This window comes from Papio anubis, unplaced genomic scaffold (genome assembly GCF_008728515.1).
Source record: "Papio anubis isolate 15944 unplaced genomic scaffold, Panubis1.0 scaffold75, whole genome shotgun sequence".
NCBI classification, from domain to species: Eukaryota; Metazoa; Chordata; class Mammalia; order Primates; family Cercopithecidae; genus Papio; species Papio anubis.
The window spans coordinates 211304-234309 of record NW_022167723.1 but is presented as its reverse complement, the minus strand read 5'-3'; the positions used below and the strand labels follow the sequence as shown (position 1 = coordinate 234309).

Sequence of the window (23006 nt, the reverse complement as noted above, 5' to 3'; positions counted from 1 at the left end):
AATTGAAGATATATGAAGGACTCATACAACTACCACAATTTTTTATAAAGATAAAGTAATTAAAACACTGTATTAGTGTCATAAGGTGATACAGTAATTCAAAAGATTGATAAATCTACCTTTATTAAAATTAAAATATCTTATTAGGAAAAGACATCATCAAGAGTAAAGCTCCAAACTGGAAAAAGAAATTTACATATCTGCAATGCATACTCCAGGATCAGATTAATATCCAGAAGATATTAAAAAAGAAAAAAATATCTGAGAAAAAGATCACCCAGGATATCAGTAGGTACTTTAAAGAGAAGGAACTGTAGTTGGCTGATAAAGACATGAAAAGATGTTTAACTTAATAAGTGATTCAGAAAATGCAAAATCAAAAGGTATAGAGCATTTCATATCTCTCAGATGGGCATACATTTAAATGTGTGAAGACACCAAGGTTCTTTATAGAGGAAACAAGGTATTTCAGAATATGAATCTTTTTATTTAAAAATATATACACAAAGAGAAACCGGATGTATTATTGTTTATAGACACAAGGAGTTATAGGAAGATATTAAAATATCTGTGGAAACTAACTTCAAAAAAGTGGTGGCCAAGCACAGTGGCCCACGCCTGCAGTCCCAGCACTTTGGGAGGCTGAGGTGGGTGGATCACCTGAGGTGGGGAGTTCAAGACCATCCTGACCAACATGGAGAAACCCCGTCTCTACTACAAATACAAAATTAGCCAGGTGTGGTGGTGCATACCTGTAATCCCAGCTACTTGGGAGGCTGAGGCACGAGAATCGCTTGAACCTGGGAGGTGGAGGTTGCAGTGAGCCAAGATTACATCGTTGCACCCAGCCTGGGCAACAAGAGGGAAACTCCGCTCAAAAAAATAAATAAATAAAATAAATGGCTGCCTAATAAAGAAAGGATATGGGACTTCCACTAATTCTGTAATCTCTACTTTAGTAACAGAAGAGAAGTAGCAATCATAAAGCAGATATGGCAACATGCCAACATGTATTTCTCCTTGGTGGTAGGTATATAAGTTATAAAGCATATATTTTTCTATAATTTGAAATGTTTCACACTCAACTTTTTTTTTTTTTTGGAGACAAGGTCTCACTCTGTCATCCAGGCTGGAGTGCAGTGGGCGCCATCTCAGCCTCCACCTCTCTGGCGCAAGCAGTCCCCTCACCTCAGCCTCTCAAGTAGCTGGGACTTCAAGAATGCACCACCACGCCTGGCTAACTTTTGTATGGGGTCCCAGTTTGATGCCCAAGCTGGTCTCGAACTCCTGGGTTCAAGCGATCCACCCTCTTCAGCCTCCCAAAGTACTGGGATTACAGGCTTGAAACAGCACACCCAGCTCACTGAACTTTTTTTTTTTTTTTTAAAAGATGGTTGCAGTATCTGGGCTTGAAGTGATGATAAAAGCTTATATTCACCAAAGTTGGATATTTAACACGTGGCAAAGGCAAAAGTAATAGGCACTGGAGGCCAGACAGAAAGGTTCCATGACTCTGCGTGTTACGGGAAGAAATGGTCCAAGGGCTGAGAGTGGGCAGGAAGGTCACAGGCTTAGGAAACCTCTCTCATCCTTGACTCCCACAGCCCCCTCTTCCTGTTTGGGAATTCCTCGGAAGTATTTTACTGAGAAAACAAAGCGACCCAGGACATGAATCTTTGTTGAGAAAGAATTCACAGTGGAGTTGGAAATTTTCCCCCACAAACTCAAGATAATTCTACTGTCAACAAGCAAAGCTTTTGACCCAGTAGGAGGTCTTAAACCAGTTTTTCACTTGGCCTCTGTTCAAACACATATTCCTCCTTTGGAGTTGGTCATCTGTGTGCTTTTGTCAGAATAATTTGGCCCTTGATTCTCGGTTTTCAAACTAACCAGAAATCTGGCATTTCAACCTCTGTTTTCATCAGCTCTCTTACATTATATTCTTCACCACCATCCTCCCACTAAATTAAAAGTAAAATGCAGTAAAAAGCCACTTGCGTTCTTCCTCCCTGTGAACTTCTGTCTTGTGTTTCTGACAGCCCGGAGCTCTCCTATCCTCTCAGTTTCGGAGGTAGCGAACTTCAGTAGTGTCTGTATTGTTTCCTCCTAGCTGTCTTCTGAGGTTGGTGCCTATCTCCCTAACTACTTTGAAACTCCAGAACTTTCAAACCAGGAACCGCTGAAGGTATCCAGCCCTGCGCTGTCTCTGAGTTCCTGGGCAGTGGCGTGTCCTTATATTAAAGGACATTTGGATTGGTTCAGGATGACAGAACTGCTGTGTGACCAAGATAGGACTTCAAACCCATTTCCTATGTTTCTGCCATGCTGCTGTGGTTTGAATGTGTTCTTTCCAAAATTTGGGTGTTGCCAAAGTGATAGTGCTAAGAGGTGGGGCCTCAAGACATGATTAGGTCATGAGGACCTTTCCCTCATGAATGGGATTAAGGCCCTTAAAAAAGAGGCTTCACGCAGCATTCAGCCAGCTTGCTCTTCTGCTCCTTTGCCTTGTGAGGACACAGCCTTTCTCCCCTCCCCAGAGGATGCCACCCGTACCAGACAGCTGAACCTGACAGTGCCTTGACCGTGGACTTTCCAGCCTCCAGAACTGTGCAGAAATAAATTTTCTGTTCTTTATAATTGAATTATAAATTATAGAATTAAGTATAATTAAATATAATTAAAAAACCGGTCATTACCCAGTCTGTGGTATTCTTTTGCAGCAGCACAAACTGACTAACAAGCTGTTTTCCCTTTCCACTTTTTCTTGCCATTCTGAGCGTTTCCCAGCTCACTCAGTGCTTCCCTCCGCCTGTATTATCACCTTACTTAACCAGAACTTAACTGCTACTCGCAGTTGCAGACATTTTGACCTTTGAGTCTGGATTCAAATCCAAGTGTGTCTGAATCTGTAATTTGAGCTTTCAGCCCACTGTGTCAGTGGTTCTCCAACTTCATCTGATCAGAATTATCTAAAGGGCTTATTTAAAGATGCCGGGCCTCACCCCCAGAGCCTCTTATCCAGCAGGTGTGGGGTGAAGCCTGAACACTGGCATTTCTGTCACATTCCCAGGTGCTGCTGATGCTGCTGCTCCTGGGGCCACACTCTGAGAACCTTATGTGATACCAGATTTGACATGTTGTTGTTAATCATTTGGTGATTCAACATCAAGGTTGGAGTCAGGATCCTGGGTGTTCCAGCATCCTTTGGGTGATGCTGTCCTTATTGTACGTCCACCATCCCTCCCCTCTGTTCTTCCACCCTGTGCTGACTGGACACTCCGCTGCTTTGTTTGTATGTTCATATGGATTCCCTCAGCTCTCACAAATGAGGCGACATCCCTTGTTTTCAATTCGCACGAGCGATAACACTCATAGGTTGGAAACCTCTGCTTTTCAAGTGATAAAAACCAACTTAGAGAAACGGTGACTTCCCTGTGGTCATGCAGTGACTTGATGGCAGCCCTGGGACAGATAAGAGGCAGTTTACGTTTCCCCAAATCATAGCTGCCTCCCTGTGTACTTGTAACTTACGGCCAGACTAGGAAACATCTTTGAAGCTTCTCTTTTGTAATTACTTGTAGAGGCAGCTTAAATTTTACATAAGAAAATGAGGTTTGATTATGTACACACAATGGAATAATATTTAGCCTTAACGATGGAGATGCTGCCATTTGTGACAACATGGATGGACCTAAAGGACATTATTATGTCCTCTGAGTGAAATAAGCCACACACAGAAATGAAAATACTGTGTGGTGTCAGTCATATGTGGAACCTGAAAACATAAGAACTCAAATACATAGAAACAGAGAGTAGGAAAGTGGTTACTGAGGGTGGGGAAATGGGGAGATAGTGGTCAAAGGGTACAGAGGCTCAGTTACATAGGATAAATAAGTCTAGAGGCCTGATGTTCCTTATATACAGCATGAGGGCTATAGTTGATAGTATTGTATACTGGAAATTTACAAAGAGTAAATTTTAGGTACGTTTACCCCACACATAAAAACTGTGAGATGATGGATATGTTAATTTGCTTGACTGTAGAAATTCACTATGTATATTATATGAAAACATCACATTGTATAGTTTAAGTATGTACAATAAAATAACAAAATTGCATCTCATCCTTCAAAAAGCAGAAAATGAGGTTTTGGTGACATCTGTATTTGAATTCAGATCCTGCTCCCCTAAATGTGTTAAATTCCTCTTCCCTGATTCCAGCGGCTTCTGGGCATTTCTATAAAACTCAATGGCTACCACTTGGTCTTCATTATCATAATCTGATTATTATCTTATTCCACAGAGTCTGAAATACTGATCACGTGGGATGTTGTTTGACTAAAGGGTAACTTGGAGGGGTCAGGGTCTGTGGTGGCCCAGAGTATGGTCCCCAGAGCCCACGGATGAGACAGCGTGTGGGCTGTGGCCCTGGGCAACTTAGCATCACTGAGCCTCAGAGTCTGTGTGTAGAATGGGGTCTTGGCTTCCCACGGCTTTTGTCAGTACTCAGTTAATCTGCTAGTGCTTGTAAAGCACCTGAAACAGGGTTTAGCCTTCAGTACATGGCAGCTGTTTTAATTGCAGAAACACTGTCTCTCCATCTGGTTTGGACTATTAGTTGGATAATCCAAAAAGTCATTTAAAATGTAGAATCAGAACAGGTGACATCTACTGCTTGAAACCCATTATTCTAACTGTGAACTTATACATGTGTGGCTAGTGTTTTGATGTAGGGCTAAGGTTTTTTCTTGTGTGAATCTCCTGATTGGATTTCTACAGTGTCTTGCATGAACCATGCATAATGCATAATCTGTGAGGGAATTTAAAGACAACCATGAAGCAATCTGAGGACAGAATAGATTTCCATGATATTTTTCCTTTTCAGTATTTAACAGTTGTCTCATCTATATGTCATTTAATACATTTTATGACTATTACCTTTAGGAAGAATGCAGTAGCTCAATTTTTGTACTATTTCAGCAGCTCATGGGCTATGTCAGTATGTCACATAATCATGTGCTATCCAGGCAGCTGCAACAAACTGGAGAACAAATACAGTGGACTTGACCAGAGCAGAAGTCGGCGTTTGTGAGAGAGGAGTCTGTTGGCTGCAAACTTTCAACCTCTCATGGATCTTAGAGAGTCTTCTAGAGATTAGTGTACTGACTTTACTGTTATTATGACTGCATTCAGAAAGGGCCATGCTTAAAAGGCGGGCAGTAGAGTTTGGCAGAGAAGTGAGTTCTCAATGCACAGTTTGTAGATGGCTGCCCTTTTAAGGTGAGAACATTTAAGGAGACAGTGGGAGGGATTTTGCTTGGCCAGAACTTGCTTAGTTAGGAATATTTCCAATCAGGTTTGACAGTCTGACCCATTTTTTTCTCCGACAAGGCTGACAGATTGCACTTGTATACGTGTCCCAGATGTTCGGAGCCTTCCAGAGTCAGGTTTGGTAATCAAAACAACAACTGAGCTGGAACTACCGCGCTGCTGGCTGGCAGGCCTTGATGACACCCTGCCTGCTCCCTCCTGCTTTGTGCTGAAGTGGCGCACATGGCTGATTTACTGGGGAAAATACACGCCACACACATGCACACACCATTCATATCTTAAAATGGTTTTTAAATTCCCCACAAACCAATTCTTGAAACCTCAGGGGTCACACCTCTAGTGCACCTTCTGATGTTGTTTTCAGTAACTCCTGAAGACTGCATAGGAGGCAGATTCAGATGGGCTGGTTTGGTGGAGTTTGAAAGAAGGGAGCTTGCTGCAGTACAGGACTTTCTTGCCATAGATGGTCAGCATATTCTACCCTGCTGGTCCCCTGGACACCACCATCTGGTATTCTTCTAGTGACAATCATTGCTCTGAGAGGGCTTGACATGGAGCCCTTTTTGGGCGCTTTTGCTACCCTTAACCGCGTCTCTGTTGCTGATGTAGGAGCCACTACCTAGAGGCTGGCAGCAGCGGTTCTCTCATGATACCACTTCCTTATTTTAAATGGGCCCCTGAGAAAGCCTGAAGCAGCTGTGTGTTCAGGTGGACCCACTCTTGTTCTGGGAGGTCAGAGGCTCTCTGCTACTTACTCACAAGTCCTGTGCCTTCAGCTAAGTCTTTACCTCTCTGAAACTCAGCTTCCTCTTTGGTGGTGATGGTGCCTTCCAGCTCTCTCTGAATCGTTCATTTTTGTCCATGAAGTTGCTTAATGATAATTTTAATGTCTAAACTGCTGCAAATTAGATATTTCTTAGATCCCTCCTGCTGACGAACTTGGAATCTCTCTTTTTTTCTTATTAGTGAAATCATACAACTTTTCCTTCGTGAGTGGCTTCTTCCCCTTAGCACAGTGTTTCCATGTTGTAGCATATTTCGGTACTTCCTTTAGATAGAAATGATTTTCCATTGTATGGAGAAACCACAGTTTATCCATTAGTTGATGGACTTTTGAGTTATTTTCATCTTTTGGCTCTCATTAATAATGCTGCTGTGAACATTTGTGTGCAAGTTTTTGTGTGGAAGTGTTCTCATTTTTTTCTGGGCATATATCAAGGAGTAGAATTGCTGCATAATATTTTAAGGAACTATCAAACTTTTTTTTTACAGCAGCTGTACCGTTTTATATTCCCGCCAGCAGTGTATGAGGGTTCCAGTTTCTCTATGCCCTTGCCAACACTTGCTGTTGTACATCTTTTTTATTGTAGCCCTCCTAGTGGGTATGTATTGGTATCGCGTTGTGGTTTTTTTTACATTTTCCTAGTGGCTAATAATGTTGAACATACTTTCATGTGCCTATTGGCCATTTGTATCTCTTCTTTGGATAAATGTCTGTTCATGTCCTCTGCCCGTTTTTAATTGAGTTTGTCTTTTCATTATCAGTTAAAGGTTTTTTATATATTCTGCATATATTATAATATATTGCAATTTCCTCATAAATAATTTGCAAATATTTTCCCCCATTCTATGGATTGTATTTTCACTTTCTTGATGGTGGTATTTGCAATTTAAAAGTTTATAATTTCGAAATAGTCCTTTTTTTTTTCTTTTACAACATGTGCTTTTGGTATTATATCTAAAAACTCTTTGCCTAAATCAAGGTCATAAAGATTTACTCCTGTATCTTCGTCTGAGAGTTTTATAGATTTAGCTATTACATGTAGGTCTATCATAGATTTTGAGTTAATTCTAGTGTATAGTATGAGGTATGGGGTTCAATTTCTGTCTTTTGCATGTGAACATCCTGTTGTCCCAGCACCAGTTGTTTAAAAACGTATTCTTTCCCCACTGAATTGTCTTGGAACCCTTGTTGAAAATCAGTTGACTATAAAGGTGAGGGTTAATTTCTGGACTCTCAATTCTGTTCTATTGACCTGTGTATCTGTTCTTACGTCATTACTGCACTGTCTTTGTTACTAGAACTTTGTAGGTAAATATATTTCTTATATCTCTTTTAGTTTATTATTATGCCCTCCTTTTCACCATTACTACCAAACTATTTATTTTTGAAGAAGCTAAGTTATTTTCATAGAATTTCTTGTGTTTGGGTTTGGCTAATTGTATCCTGATGGTATCATTGAACATGTTCACCTATTCTTTTTGTAAACCGTTATTTAGATTTAGGGATTCAATTAAATTCAGTTTTAATTATGTATTTACTTATTCTTTATTGCCAAGAATACTTCCTAGGTGGTGCTGTATACTTCCTTTTGTATCAGTTGGAAGGCATATATTATCTGGTTATCCTACTTTGATTAATATTAAAATTGATCATTGAGTTTAGATGTTATCAGAGCGATCAATCTGTTAAAAAGTTCCTGATCAACTTGTTATTTTTTTTTCTTACAGTCATTGAATTTGCTTTGATCTATCAGTTATTTCAGTAAGAGTTGTATAATGATGATTTTGGACTTCTTTTATTTTTTCTACATTTATTAGCTGTGATTCTTGCCCTCATCAACATTTAGAAACACCAGAATAAATACTTGTTTCTTTCCCCTCATTTATAATTTTCGGTACGAGTTGGGACCATAGCAATCTCTTAAGGTGACCATGATTTTTAAAAAAAATCTTTGTAGATATTAAATATCTGCGCTTTAACTTACTGCAATCATCCTTTTTCTGATGCTTAAATTGTCCCATCACATGGTATTAATTATATGATGTCTGGGATTTGCATCGGAATAATCCAGGGATGGTCAGTGGGATGGGGAAATAGATGAGTCATGATTGGCCATGAGTTGATAACTTTCAAGGTTGGATGGATGGGTTTATTACTTTGTTCTCTCTTTTTCAATATACAGTTTTAAATCATCCAATTTTTGGCTAATGGGAATTCATTGATACTGGCTCCAGTATTATCTTGGTAACTTCCTTGATTCAAGCCACAAGAAGTCCCAGGAACATTTTATACATTTCCTGCTACAGACCAAGAGTCAGTGATTTATCTGAGACTTGGTTCCTTTTAGTGGAAATGGTATTTAGAAGACCACCTGGCCTAGGCACCAGCAGGGGTGGTGGGGGCACAGGGTGCCATCAGGTTGTTCTTGCTCCTGGCCTTTAAAGGGGATGTAGCTAGAAAATGTTTTTCAGGAAAAGAAAAATGAATCAGGTACTCAGGCTGGTATTTCCAGTTCAAATAAAAGATGCAGAATGTTTAGCCAAGTCTTTTTGCATTTTGTTTATTTTTATCTATTTTATGCTGAAAAACTTGGTTCCTAACAACAACCATAATTACTCATTTTCTTTATCCTAATTATATATAACATCCTACTTATATATAGTGTAATATCCTAATTTTATTGTGTGTGTTTATGTATAGACAGGAGGGAAAGTAGATGTTAATTTGAAATACTAATATTTTTACTAACAAATCTACTATGGTTTATTTTGTCCGTAATATCCTACGAGGGATATACAGTCAAAAGACTGTTTTGCAAAGTTACTTGACATAATTATTCTCCCTGTAGTTATGCTGTCAACTTGATAGATGGTTTTAGTTTGCTTTAGATTTTTAGATGTTGCTTTTTTTTTTTTTTTTTTTTTTTGCAATTTCATGTGGTTCTAAAGTGAAAACTATAGTATAAGAAATACAGAAGAAGTTTAGTTTCCATCCTTGTTCCCTTCTCCTTGTTTTTCCCCTCTTCCACGGAGAACCATTTTTATTAGAACTAGGTTTATCTTTGTATTTTTTTTAAATATGTAGACAATAGAAAATAATGTTTTCAAAATAAGTATCTCCTTCGTTTCTTACAAAAGGCAGCATACTATATACTCTTGTGCTCTTTTTTTTTTTTTCCACTTTACAATAGATCCTGGAAATTCTTTCTTGTTTAAATATGTTAGTTTGACCTTTTCTATCATACTAGTTTTATGTCCGTGTCCTTATTCAAGTGCATCGTAGGATATAGCAGTCTGTTATTAATTACTCCGTAAAATATTGGGAGACTTAGTGAGTTAACTGTGAGTTTTATTAAATGTCTTTGCTTTGCTTCTCATCATAGAACATGATAAATGCCTTTCCTTTTTAAATGTCTCTCTCTTAGTCTGAAGGAATTCCTGCCCAAAGAATATATCAAGCAGAGAGGAGCTGAAAAGAGGATCTTTCAGGTATTGGAAATGTACAGAACTTTATTATTCTCCTCACTCCCCATCCTCATTTATTAGTATGAGGGGGCCTCTGCGCATAATAGTTTTATACCTCGTGCCTGTACTCTTATATAATAAATGATTACTGACTCAAGAGTAAAGAAGCTGACAGTTCTACTTTGGGCAGATTTATTATCTTAATCCATATTTTCTTGCTAAAGGTTACCTAGCCCTTCTGAGAAAAATGTGCATACATTTAATTTCAAAGGCATTATCTTGGTAACATTGAAACAAGGTAATAGACCGTTAACATGCACTGAGGAAGGATCTACAAGTAGCCTCTTTGTCCTGAGGTTTGTTTTTAGAAACTGGAATTTGGAAATTAGCGCCTTTTAAAAATCCAGGATTATTCTAAAAATCAGAGACTTGTCCAGTCTACACAACCAGTAAGAAAAGCCCTAACACAAACTTTGGCGTGCAACACTCTAAGGAATCCAAGATACCAAAGTCGTCTTTGATCCTGAAATGTAAATACAAATTAAAATACAAATTTCATGCATATAAAACATACTTTTCTCCAGTATTGTTCCTGAGTACTATCGTGTATAGACATGTATTTACCCTATTCTTTAGAAAATTATACTTTTTTTTTTGAAGCAGAGCCAAGACGGAGTGCAATGGGGTGATCTCAGCTCACTGCAACCTCTGTACCCCACCCCCCACCCCCCATCCCTACCCCCTATCCCCTACCCCCTACCCCGCCCCCGTTCAAGTGATTTTCGTGCCTCAGCCTACCAAGTAGCTGGGATTACAGGCATGTGCCACACCACCCGGCTAATTTTTGTATTTTCAGTGGAGATGGGGTTTCACCATGTTGGCCAGGCTGGTCTCAAACTCCTAATCTCAAATGATCCACCCACCTTGATCCCAAAGTGTTGGCATTATAGACATGAGCCACCACACCCAGCCAATACCTTTTGGATGGATGTTAGAATGACACCTCTCCTGAGAAGAACATTTTTCTTGGTATCATTTAAAGTCTTGGCCCTCAACCATTTGGGACGTGGAGTCCTTTGAAAATGTGATTGCGGTTATGGACCCTGTTCCCACCACACTGCATGTGTGCGTGAATTGTCGTATTTAGTTGTGAAGTAATGTGGGCTACTTGGGCTCAAACTCTGGTTTGAAATCCCTACGTTAGAACTTCCTGTGTGCTCTGATCCTTGGTCAGCAGTTGCCTGTGTCATGGAGGGGTCTCAGACACAAACATCACTTAATGATCATTCCTAGCCACTGTGTCCACCACGTACAATAACTACCTGTCTCTGCTGGCAGAGATGCAATAACTGGTCCTGGCTGTTGTCACTTTTGCAGGAGCATAAGAACTGCGGAGAGATGAGTGAGATAGAAGCCAAGGTCAAGTACGTCAAACTTGCACGGTCCCTCCGCACATATGGTGTGTCCTTCTTCCTGGTGAAGGTGAGTTGGGCAGAATGGGGAGGGTGTTCACCTCGGCCACTTCTTTTTTCTTTGATTCAAGCATTTGCTGTTAAGTCTGGTTTGTCCTGCTCACCCTGCTAGCATTTGCGGGTGGAACATCTGGCTAGTGCTGACCTGCGTTTAGCTGCACCACAGCCATGAGGGGTATGACGTGCGGGCTGGTGAGTGAGCCCTGCTGTCCAGGAGCCCCTGGGCAGCTGGGCTTTGGCTCAGATCACTGTCAGGGCTATAAAGTCCCTGAAGGAGTGAGTTCACTTTTCCTTCTTATTTCTTCTCCTGACAATGTTTCATTTATGACCGTCAAGAGTCGTGTGGACTAAGTGAAGGCTCTTCACCACTGCAGACCAAATAGAATTCATGTAGTAAATATGATGCTTCATTTGTATACTTTAAGACAGGACTTGGGATTTTACGGCCTTCAGGTCTGTTTTCATGGGAATTTCTGTTTTCCTACTAGAGGATAAGAGGCGTGTCTTTGAAATTGCACCTGTGAGCAAGCCCAGGTTGGCCCTTGATGGCTGTCATCTTCACTTGACTGACAACTCTTCTGGTTATCTTTATTACCCCTTTGCTTTTCCTAACCTCAGGGAAATGATATTCTCTTTAGTTGTCTAACTATTAGGTTTCACATATTTCTACTTGTTTTGCTTTGGCCCCTTTGGCCTCTCGCCTGGGGCCCTGGAGAAAGCTCTGACTTCAGGGAGTCTTCTTGTGTTGCTTTCAGCAAGTGGGAGCAAACCAGCCATGTTGCGGCTGCATCCAGGGACTGAAGTTGGAAGGACAAAACTGACCAGACTAAGAAGGTGTCTCTCCCCACAGCCAAAGAGAACTACAAAAGAAGAAGTTATATTGTCCTCTAAGATGTTTTTCTTGACTCTACTGCTCGTTGGAGCAAGCTGCCTCATTTGGAGAGAGGAGATAGCAAGAAGTTATGTGTCAGAAAGCCATATGCTGCATGCTGATTAGTTATTAATACATCAACCAAACTAGCTCTCAGTTTTACACCCAGAATTGCTGGGGCCTTTGCAATGAAGAAAATATATGTCAGTCACCTTGTTTTTAAGAAAAATAATTGAGAGGTTGAATCTTTTACGTTTAGTGGCAGTTTTAAAGTATCAGTGAATATTTGAATGGCACTGATGCCATCTAGGTAACAATGACTCCACTTATCAATATTAATAACAGCAATAATGTTTAGTAAACAGCCATCCATCAAGCTTATCTCATTCAAACCTATCAACAACCCAAGGGCAAAACTACTATTAGTATCTTCTTTTTGTTTTTGGAGACGGAGTCTCACTCTGTCGCCCAGACCGGAGTGCAGTGGCGCGATCTTGGCTCACTGAAACCTCTGCCTCCTGGGTTCAAGCAATTCTCCTGCCTCAGCCTCTCAAGTAGCTGGGACTACAGGTGCATGCTGCCACACCCAGCTAATTTTTTTGTATTTTAGTAGAGACAGGGTTTCATCATATTGCCCAGGCTAGTCTTAAGCTCCTGAGCTCAGGCACTCCGCCCACCTTGGCCTCCCAAAGTGCTAGGATTACAGGTGTGAGCCACAGCACCCAGCCTACTATCTTCTTTGTATAAGTGAGAACACAGAGGCCCAGCTAGATCCAGTGATTCAATTGGGGCCATAAGGCTAGTAACTGAAGAAGCCAGGACTTGAGTTCAGGTCTCCCTGATTCACAGATGGTGTTCCCAGCCTCTAGCTGTACTGCCTTAGCTGGAGTGACCCCATTTGAGAGGCAGTCACCTGCTTCCACCGTTCTAGCTTCCCATCTGTGCCCTGAACACATGGGGAGATCTGCTCATTTTAGAAATTGTGCTTTTCATTCATTATTGTGAAGGGCATCCAGTAGTAAATGAGCTCCAATGCCTTGCAGGGACAAAGATTAAACAAATTTTCATCATGTCCACTGCTAATGGCTTCAATTTCCATTTATTTTCTTGAGTTTCCCTGTAGTCCTCCCAGTATTAAATTCATCTCTTACATTCATATCGTCTCTTCCATTAATACCATCAGGCTTCACACACAGTCAGTTTCAGCGATGTGCTTGCATGTAGGTTAGTAAATTTAGGATAATAAAGAACATAAAGAAATCTGTAATTAGGAAGAGAAGTTGAACACCAAATTGTAGAAAAAATCAGTTTGTTCTCCAGCGACAATTTAGAACCTAAGAAAAATCGGTGCATGGTCACTAGGATAATTTGAGAGAGAGCAAAGATCTTCTCGTTATAGCAGGGTCTTGCAGATTTGATCAAACCAAATCTCCGTTTACAAAATTACTTAAGGCACAACAAGAACATGAGAGACCTTTTTTCCCTTCCTTCCTTACTCTTTCCTTCCCTCTCCTCTCTCTCTGTCTTTCCTTTCTTTCTCTATATTTTTTAAAAAATTGCATCTCTTTGAAGAGAAGAAAGGATTAAGAAAATAGGCAGCACTTGCAACTATTTTTTTTTTTTGAGATGGTGTGTCACCCAGGCTAGAGTGCAGTGGCGCAATCTCGGCTCACCACAACCTCCGCCTCCTATATTCAAACAATTCTCCTGCCTTAGCCTCCCGAGTAGCTAGGGTTACAGGCATGCACCACCATGCCCAGCTGATTCTGTATTTTTAGTAGAGATAGGGTTTCTCCATGTTGGTCACGCTGGTCTCGAACTCCCGACATCAGGTTATTCTCCTGTAATCCCAAAGTGCTGGGATTACAGGCGTGAGCCACCATGCCTGCCCAAGCACTTGCAACTTGTATATACATATTAAATATTCAAATTTTTATTTTATTTTTGTTGCTTTCTACAATGTTAATAGCATATTGCTCACTTCAGTGTTTTGCTCAGTGGGCCCATTAGTATGACATTTTATTTTATAATTGTTTTTAATATAATTTATGTCACCATAGTTTGCCTTATTTTAAAAGTGGTATAGCTAAAAAATGCAGGAACTAGTCAATATTAAGAATTAATGAACCTGAATCAGATCAAGACTTTAAATAAGATGATATCATATAGATGTTTGATAAAACTCAACATCTTATTGAAAATTCTTTAAAATGCTGGAATATAAGTGTACTTGCTCACCATGATAGAGGTTCATTGGTATCAAACCTCTCATTAGTATCATACTTAATAGAGACGCTAGAGAGAAATCTATAAGAGGCTGGGCGTGGTGGCTCATGCCTGTAATCCCAGCACTTTGGGAGGCCAGGGGAGGCAGATCACTTGAGGTCAGGAGTTCAAGACCAGCCTGGCCAACATGGTGAAAACCCGTCTCTACTAAAAATACAAAAGTTAGCCAGATGTGGTGGTGCACACCTGTAATCTCAGGTACTTGGGTAGCTGAGGCAGGAGAATTGTTTGAACCTGGGAGGCAGAGGTTGCAGTTAGCCAAAATTGCACCACTGCACTCCCACCTGGGCAATAGAGCAAGACTCTGTTTAAAAAAAAAAAAAAAAAGGAAAGAAAGCTATAAGAGTTGAAATCAGAATAAATGTGCCCACCATCTCATTACCCTCTAACATTATTTTGGAAGTTCTGGGAAATACAGTAAGATACAAAAATGAGGGGAAAATCGTTGCTTTAGCAAATGAAGGAACAAAATTACTATGACTTGTAGCTATGATTATTTATCCTGTAACAAGATATACCAAGTCATTTTTTTTATTTTACTTTTTACTTGGAAATTATTACAGATTCACAGGAAGCTGTAAAACTAACTCAGAATGATAACAAGTGTTGGTGAGGATATGGAAAAATTGGAACAGCCGTAACTTGCTGGTGGGAATGTAAAATGGTACTGTCACTTTGGAAAACAGTCTGTCAGGTCCTCAGCTGATTAAACATAGAAATACCATATGACCCAGCAATCCCACTTCTATGAATATATACCAAAGAAAATTGAAAGTGCGTATCCACATAAAAACTTACACATAGGTATTCACAGCAGTGTTAGCCAAAAGTAAGAAACAACACAAAGCATCAGCTGATGAATGGGTAGACAATTTATGTTGTGTCCATACAATGCAATATCATTCAGCCATAAAAAGGAATGAAGTACCGATATATGCTACAACATGGATCAGCTTTGTAAATGTTATGCTCAGTGAAAGAAGCCAGTCACAAAAGACCACATACTATATGATTCCCTCTGTGTGAAGTGCCCAGAAGAGGCAAATCTATAGAGACAGAAAGAAGGTTAGTGGTTGCTTAAGAGTGTGGTGAGGGAGATAGGGGAATGATGGCTAAAGGGTGCAGGGTTCTTTTTGATGTGTTAAAAATATTCTAAAACTGACTGTGGTTTTAAAAATAACAGTAATACAGAAAGGTCATATGTGCCCTTCATCAGCTTTCCTCCAATGCTAACAACAGTACAGTAACACAGCCAGGAGAATGACATTAGTACAATCCACAGACCTTATTCAGAGTTCTCCAGCGTTACATGCACTTGTGTGTGTTTAGTTCCATGCAATTTTGTCATATTTATAGATTTGTGTAACCTCCACCATAATCAACTTACTCCAGCACCATTTGTTGAAAGTGCTATTCTTCCTCCATTGAGTTGCTTTTGCATCTTTGTCAAAATTTAGTTCAGCACATCTTTGTGGGTCTATTTCTGGGTTCTCTGTTTTGTTCTCGTTCAAATATCTATCCCTCTGCTAATCACACTGTCGTGATCAACTTTAGCTGTAAGTAAGCCCTAACATCAGATAAATTCCCTTAGCTTTTTTCTTTTTTTTCAAAATCGTTTTAGCCATTTTAGGTTTTTTCCTTTTCATATATACTTTCCAACAAACTTATCTTTGTCTACAAAAAGGCTTGCTGTGATTTTGATAGTAATTGTATTAAATTTATAGATCAATTTGGAGATAATTGACATCTTTACTGTGTTAAATCTTTTAACCCATAAAGATGATATAGAGAGCCTCCTTGATCACTTTCAACATTTTGTAATTTTCAGCTTATGGATCCTGTACATGTTTTAACAATATGTACACAATCATTTTAATTTTCAGGTTTATTGTTAAATTGATTAAATTGGCCAAGGAAATTGATAAGGCATATGTCAACCATATGAAATAAGCCCTCAGAGTATGTACGTAAAAATTCGCAAAACCATTTAGAGTATATGATAAAAAGAGATCACATGCAGAATAGCACCAGAAAGAAAAAATTGTATACCTAAGGTATACTTTTTTTTTTTCAGTCACTTTTGGGATATAAGTGGTTTTTTGTTACAAGGGTGAATTATATAGCAGTGAATTATAAGATTTTAGGGCTCCCGTCACCCAAGTAGTGTACATTATACCTAATGTGTACTTTTTTATCTGTAGCCCCACTCCCACCCTTTCCCTTCTGAGTCTCTAAAGTTCATCTGTATGCGTTTGTGTACTCATAGCTTAACTCCCACTTATAGCTGACAGCATATGGTTTTTGGTTTTCCACTCCTGTGTTACTCACTTAGAGTAATAGCGTCCACCTCCATCCAAGTTGTTGCAAAAGACATTATTTTGTTCTTTTTCATGGCTGAGTAGTATTCCATGGTATATATATATGCCACATTTTCTCTATCCACTCATTAGTTGATGGTCACTTAGGTTGAGTCCATATCTTTGCAGTTGTGAATTGTGCTGCTATAAACATACATGTGTAAGTGTGTTTTTCATATAATGTCTTCTTTTCCTTTGGGTAGATACCTGGTAGCGGTAGTGGATCAAATGGTAGATCTACTTTTAGCTTTTAAGGAATCTCCATACTGTTTTCCATAGAGGCTGTACTAATTGGGACAATAAATTTTTTAAAAGACATCAGTAACAGATTTCTCATGCCCCAAACTGAACATTGCATTAAATTGTGAAGGAATTATGCTAATGAAAGCATAATTTAGGAAGTAAATTAAAAGTTAGTAATTCCACTTTCCCATTCACTACTTTTATAGGCTTCTATTAGAAACTCTAAATAAGTAAATGAAATTACAATTAATAATGATATTGAACACACTTACTCAAACCACACAGCCTTGAAATCAGTCATAGATATTTTGAAAGGACTGGTTTCATGTGCTTAGAGCTGCTTACATCATATTTTCTTCTATGTCTATGAACATTTTGTCCTAAAAATCAGTATTAAACTTTGTTTTGTTGTAATAGAGCATGCTTGCATGTTGGAGTTGGGAAGATTGGCCTAGAATCCAGGATGGTAATTTACGCCTGTGTAAGAAATAGTAGAAACTTATATGACCTTAGGGAAAGTACCTAAACTCTAAATTTCAGTTTCTTCATCTGAAAAATAGGAATAATTCCTTATAGAGCTCTAATGATGAGTAAGCGAGCTAATGTATGTAAACAGGTGTGGTGACTGGAAAATAAGGATATTGATTAGTTTAATTTTATTTATTAGTTTTTTAGAGACTAGATCTCACTCTTATCACCCAGTCTGGAATGTAGTGGCGTGATCATGGCTCACTGCAGCCTCTTGAGTAACTGAGACTACAGGCACGTGCCACCACACCCAGCTAATTTATTTTTATTTTTTCTTAGAGACCGATCTCCTTATGTTGCGTAGGCTGGTCTTGAGCTCCCGGCCTCAAGTGATCCTCCCACCTCAGTTTCCCAAAGTGTTGGGATTGCAGGCATGAGCCACTGTACCTGGCCTGATAAATATCAGATTATCCCAGACACTGAACTCTTCCCATATCTCCCAAATCCCTGGCCCTAGGGGCCAGCTAGTAAACATTTCAGGCTTTGCCAATCATGCTCCTCAACTTTGCCCCTGTAGTATGAAAGCAGCCATAGGCAAAATGTAAATGAATGGCATGGTTATGTTTCTACAAAGCTTTATTTTTGGACTCTGAAATTTGAATTTTATGTAATTTTTGTCGCACAAAATATTCCTCTTGATTTTTTTAAAATTTAAAAATAGAAAATTCATTCTTAGCTCTTGGGCCATAAAACATAAGCTGGATTTAGCAATGGGCATAGTTTACCCACCTCCATACAGAGCATGTCTGCGAGCCATATAATGAATTCACACGGAATAGCATTAGGCAGCAGTATTTTCAGTGGCTAGGAAATATGCTTTGGAAAAGAAGGACTTCAGTTTGGATCCTGGCTTTGCCACTTAGTAATTTGACCTTGGATAAGTTATCTTACCTTCCATCTCTTGCTTCAGTTTGTTCACCCATAAAATTATGACTTTTTATGAGGTTTAAATAAGTTAATACAGAAAAGGGGACTGCCTCATATAAATCTCCATAAATGGGAGCTGTAAATGTCTACATTCTTCCTTGTTTCGTTGACTTCTTTTGCATTTCATCATGATCTGCTACACCAAAACCCCACAAGCAACAGTAAGGCATTTCCCATGACTGGCATAAAATCTTGTTTTATTCCAGAAAATCACTGTGTAACTCTTCTCACTTCTAAATTTGCCTTTGAAAATTTTTTGCAGACATAGCCAGAGCCTTGAGGTTTTAGATTACCTGGGGAACAGACCCTCTTCTCTCCTAAACTGTAAAAACACCAGACAGGGCGTTCAGAGCATCTCAGAATCCCAAGTTTAGTCAAAATGGATTGGCAGTCACTTGTAGGGAGAGAAATGGCTAATAAACAGGGTCTGCAGGTTTGCTCTTGAGCAGCCGTTTTTTCCCATCCCCCTAAAATAAAGAAATATACTGAAGACAGAACAAAACACGCAAACCAGCCCTTTGGCCAAGCCAATCTAGAACTCTAGTGAGCTCAGCTGGATCATGGGGAGGACCCTATGGGCTTGGGCCATATTGAAATGAAGGACCGGGAGCCAGAAGCTCAGTCCAGTTGCATTCCTCCATCTAGTTCTGGATCTCAGATGTGAAGCAGAGATGATGTCAGAATCAGGCAATCTCTGCACCTGTGAGAAGAGTCTGCAGACAGCAGGCTTGATCACAGCTGGCTGCCAGAGCTACACCCGGAGTAGCAGCTGAAATACGTTTGAAAGAGGAGGGCTTGGGTTCATTAACGAATCCTGCTTCTCCTCGGTAAAATGCCTGCTTTCACCTGCCTCTGAGTTATACACGCTGCAGACGTTTTCAAAACAAAAACAATCTAATCAGGACCACCTTGAGAGAGAAGCTTCTAGATGGCTGGCAGAAATCACAGCTACAACTCTGTGTGTGTGTTGGTATATGAGATAGATGGGTCTTCACTGGTGCCTGCTTTAGCCTGCTTTGTGTACTGGAGATAAAAGGAAGCTGGTCTGTGTAGTTGAAGGTTGGAAAGGAGTGGTGTGGGGGTTATTGATATTTGAGGCATAGGAAGGAAAGAGGAAGCTTTATTACCCTGTGGCCCTCCCCTCACATCCCTGTCACTGAGGCTCTAAGGCAGGTCTCTGCACCGGGGAAGACCTTGCATCATGATCACAGATCTCAGCCATTTGCGACTTTACCTTTTTCCAGCTGCTCTGCATTTTGTGTGTAGGCGCTGAAGTAATTTTATCCCTTGATGGTGGTCTCTGTTGACAGTTCCAGTATTTTTTGAGTTCCCTCAGCCCCTTTTCCTCAGTTGTGACCTGCTGCTAGAAAGTCCACTGTAACTTGTTTGTTCACTGTGGCTTCCTCTCCCAATCTGGAATGATCTTGACAAGAATTAGGGCAATCCGTCACGATTCTGTGTTCCCGCACCCCAGAATCCCTCACTGGGGAGCAGTGCAGATGGGAAAGAATGAAGGCAGCAGCTGCAAACCATATTTTATCTCCAGTCCTCTTCCTGGGTCCCAGAAGCTGGATTTGTGCCAACCCCGTGCTACTAAATTAGCTGCCTAGAGCCTCTCAACCTAAAACTCTGTGTGGCTCCCGAAGCCAAAGTAGATTAACTGACATTGTCTGCCCTGCACTGATCTCACCCTTGTGGAACTGTCCTCTCTTTGAAAAAAATCTGACCCTTCTCAGTGTTTAAGACTTAAGGTTCAGGGAGGAATATTCCCCTCCTCCGACACCCAGGTAGATTCCTCACACAATGGTGTCCTCCCTGAGGAAGCTGGGGGTGTGCGGTGACTGTCACCATCTGAGGGTTACCAAATGCCCATGGTGAGGGCGGTTGGGGTTGGGGGGGATTTGGCCTTTTCTCTTTTTGCTTCCACCGGTAGACAGTCAACTATAGTAGACAGTCAGCTTTTGGATATTTTTGAGCTACTCAAATCTGTGTTCAAATTATGGCTTTACCACTCACCACTGTTGGCCTTGGTCTCTTCACTTACAAAGTGAAAAATGATGACACCAGTGTTTTGGAGATGCTCTGAAGATGAACAGATGATGCTTACTAAGTATCTAGTATGCTCCAACTGTGTTTTAAATGCCATTACCCTGTGTTGGGTGTGTGTAGACACATCCACAAATAGATCCTTTGTGTGAATGTATATGTCTATGCCCCTGAGAATAGCAGTTGAGATGTTGCTAGATTTCAGCAAATATAACTTGAAAAGGTTTTCCTGACAACCCTAAAAATATACATGCATTAAATGAAATATTGGAAATAAGGAAAAGCATGAAAAAAATAATACAAAACACAGGACACGTTCAGTGCCATTTTTTTTCATGTAATGGACATATGCCTATTTTTAAATTTTTATTTCCCCTAAGATTAGGCCCTATATTCTGTTTTTTAATAATATATTATGAATAATTTACTTCCATAAAACCAATTGTTTTTCTACAGTATGATTTTTAATCATGTAGGGTAATCTGTTATCTGGATATATCATAATTTATGTATTAAGTCCCATGTTATTGAAAATTTGGATTGTTTCATCTACAGCCATACCACCCTGAATGGGCCCAATGTTGTCTGAAAATTTGGGTGGTTTCTAGCTTTTCACTATGATGTACTGTGGTTGAGCTTCATGTGGCATAATCTTTACACACATTTATAACTTTATTTTTTTAGACTAAGTTCCTAAAAGCTAGCTGTGTCAAAAGTAGGGACTTTTTAAGGGTTTGGATAGATATTGACACATTTTCTCTCATAAAGGCTTTGCTGTCTTAAGCTTTCATCACTACTGACCCCCTTCACATGTTCCTCAAATCTGAGTATTAATTTTAATAAAAAACCTCAGCTATTTTAAGTGAAAACTTATTTGCTTGTGTTATTTTAAAAACATTTTCTGTTCATATTCTTCAGCAGTTATTTTGTTGATATATGAACACATCACATAGACAGTATATGAAGTCTATTGCCATTACATTCATTGTAAATATTTATTGCCCAGTCTTTTTCATTTTTTATGAGGTTTTTTTAGCTTCTGCTCCCCTCCCCCGATCTATCAAAAGTATGTATATTTTGAGTTAAGCCTATTAATCATTTCCTTTATGGCTTGTTATGTTGGTGTTTTTCTTAGGAAATCATTTCTCACCCAAGGATCACAAAAATACTCACTTGGATGTTCTTCCTAAATTATTAATCTCTCTTTAATTTGTTTTGGTATGAGTGTGAGCTAAGGGTCCATTATTTTAATAGACATTACTATGTCTTAAAACATTATTAAAACTAGTTATACAATAAGTTTTAAGAATCAGTAGATATACAAAATTCCAAAACAAAGAATCCAAACAGAAATATATTTCAGAGATTTAAAAAAGGACAGGAAGCTGTGTCTCCTCATAATGAGAAGATTCTACTTCAGCAGAGTTTTAGTTAAGCTAATTTTAAATCTCAGATTAATCCTCTTTTGTTACTCACTGAGTTGGCCACTGGAAGTGATAGTACCTGGAATTCACCTTTGCTTCTTTTTCTCTGGATGTCTTTTCAGTTCTATCTTATCTTTCTGACATAGTCTGTTTTTGGAGCAAGCTGCCCTCCTGAACAGGAGGCATGCTTTTGTGGTTTTTTCCATACTTCTCATGTCTTTGTTTGAGTTCCCATACCTTTAGTTTAATGAGTTATTCACCTAGCCTCAAAACCTTGGTTTTCCTATAGCCCTGCCTGTTTTGAAACACAGTGTATGCAGGTAAAACATTGAAAAATCACTGATTCCTTGGCAAAGTCAGATGTATTCAGAGGAAGAGCACTGACTCTTGGTATCTCCTGTTTCAGGAAAAGATGAAAGGCAAGAACAAGCTTGTGCCTCGCCTGCTGGGGATCACGAAAGACTCGGTGATGCGCGTGGATGAAAAGACCAAGGAGGTGCTGCAGGAGTGGCCCCTCACCACCGTCAAGCGCTGGGCAGCCTCACCCAAGAGCTTCACACTGGTAGGGACTGGCAGAGGGCAAGGAGAGCACTAGCGTGGCCTCGGGTGATATTGTGGGAACAGGAGAAAGACCAGATTCTTGCCCATTGGGTTTCTCTGGCCTTGGAGAGCCAGCATGGAGTGAGGAAGAAGGTGCAAGCCCATGGGCAGGGAAGGGGATGGGTCCAGAAGTAAAAGAGAGGTCAGCAAGCCTGGGTTTCTTCAAGCACCGCTCCTTCTCTGCCCTCTGCATAAGTCAGCCTCTAGTTCATTATCTAGAAAAAGCCACTCACCCAGATGATTCTCAGTTCTGTGTTCCTGATGACATCCCTAGCATATACTGAAAGGAAACTTTTAGTGCTCTGACACACAAAGGCCCCCTCTCTATTTTATATTTTCCTAAGCGTTGTGATTATCTTGCTGAGGATGTTTTCTCAGCCTGCCTAGAAAGACAGCATAGTACACAGTGGAAATAACGTGGACTTTAGGATAGTATTATTATAGAAATCCAGTTTGTCATTTCCCAGCTCTGTGACCTTGTTCAAGTTACCTTTCCTCTCTGAGCCTTAATTTCTTCAGCTATAAAATGGTGATAGTCATGCCTACAGAGCTGCTAGGATTGAGTAAGATGAAGATGATAAGATGCTTAGTGTAAAATTTATGGAAAGTAGTGAGAATATGTTTGTTTCAGGTCTTCAGACCTCTGAATTCTTCCTCTTGATTTCAATATTTG

The 23006-nt window shown here is 39.8% G+C and overlaps 1 protein-coding gene across 3 annotated transcripts in view; it reads left to right on the top strand.

Moving 5' to 3' along the window:
* LOC101009767 (talin-2) overlaps positions 1-23006 on the top strand; it is a 253027-nt gene that overhangs the window by 73742 nt on the left and 156279 nt on the right. For all 3 annotated transcript variants that reach the window (XM_031662566.1, XM_031662564.1, XM_031662565.1), the window contains 3 exons: positions 9540-9603; positions 10957-11061; positions 22140-22295. In XM_031662566.1, the coding sequence (XP_031518426.1) occupies positions 9540-9603; positions 10957-11061; positions 22140-22295 (325 nt within the window). The remainder of the gene's footprint in view (positions 1-9539; positions 9604-10956; positions 11062-22139; positions 22296-23006) is intronic.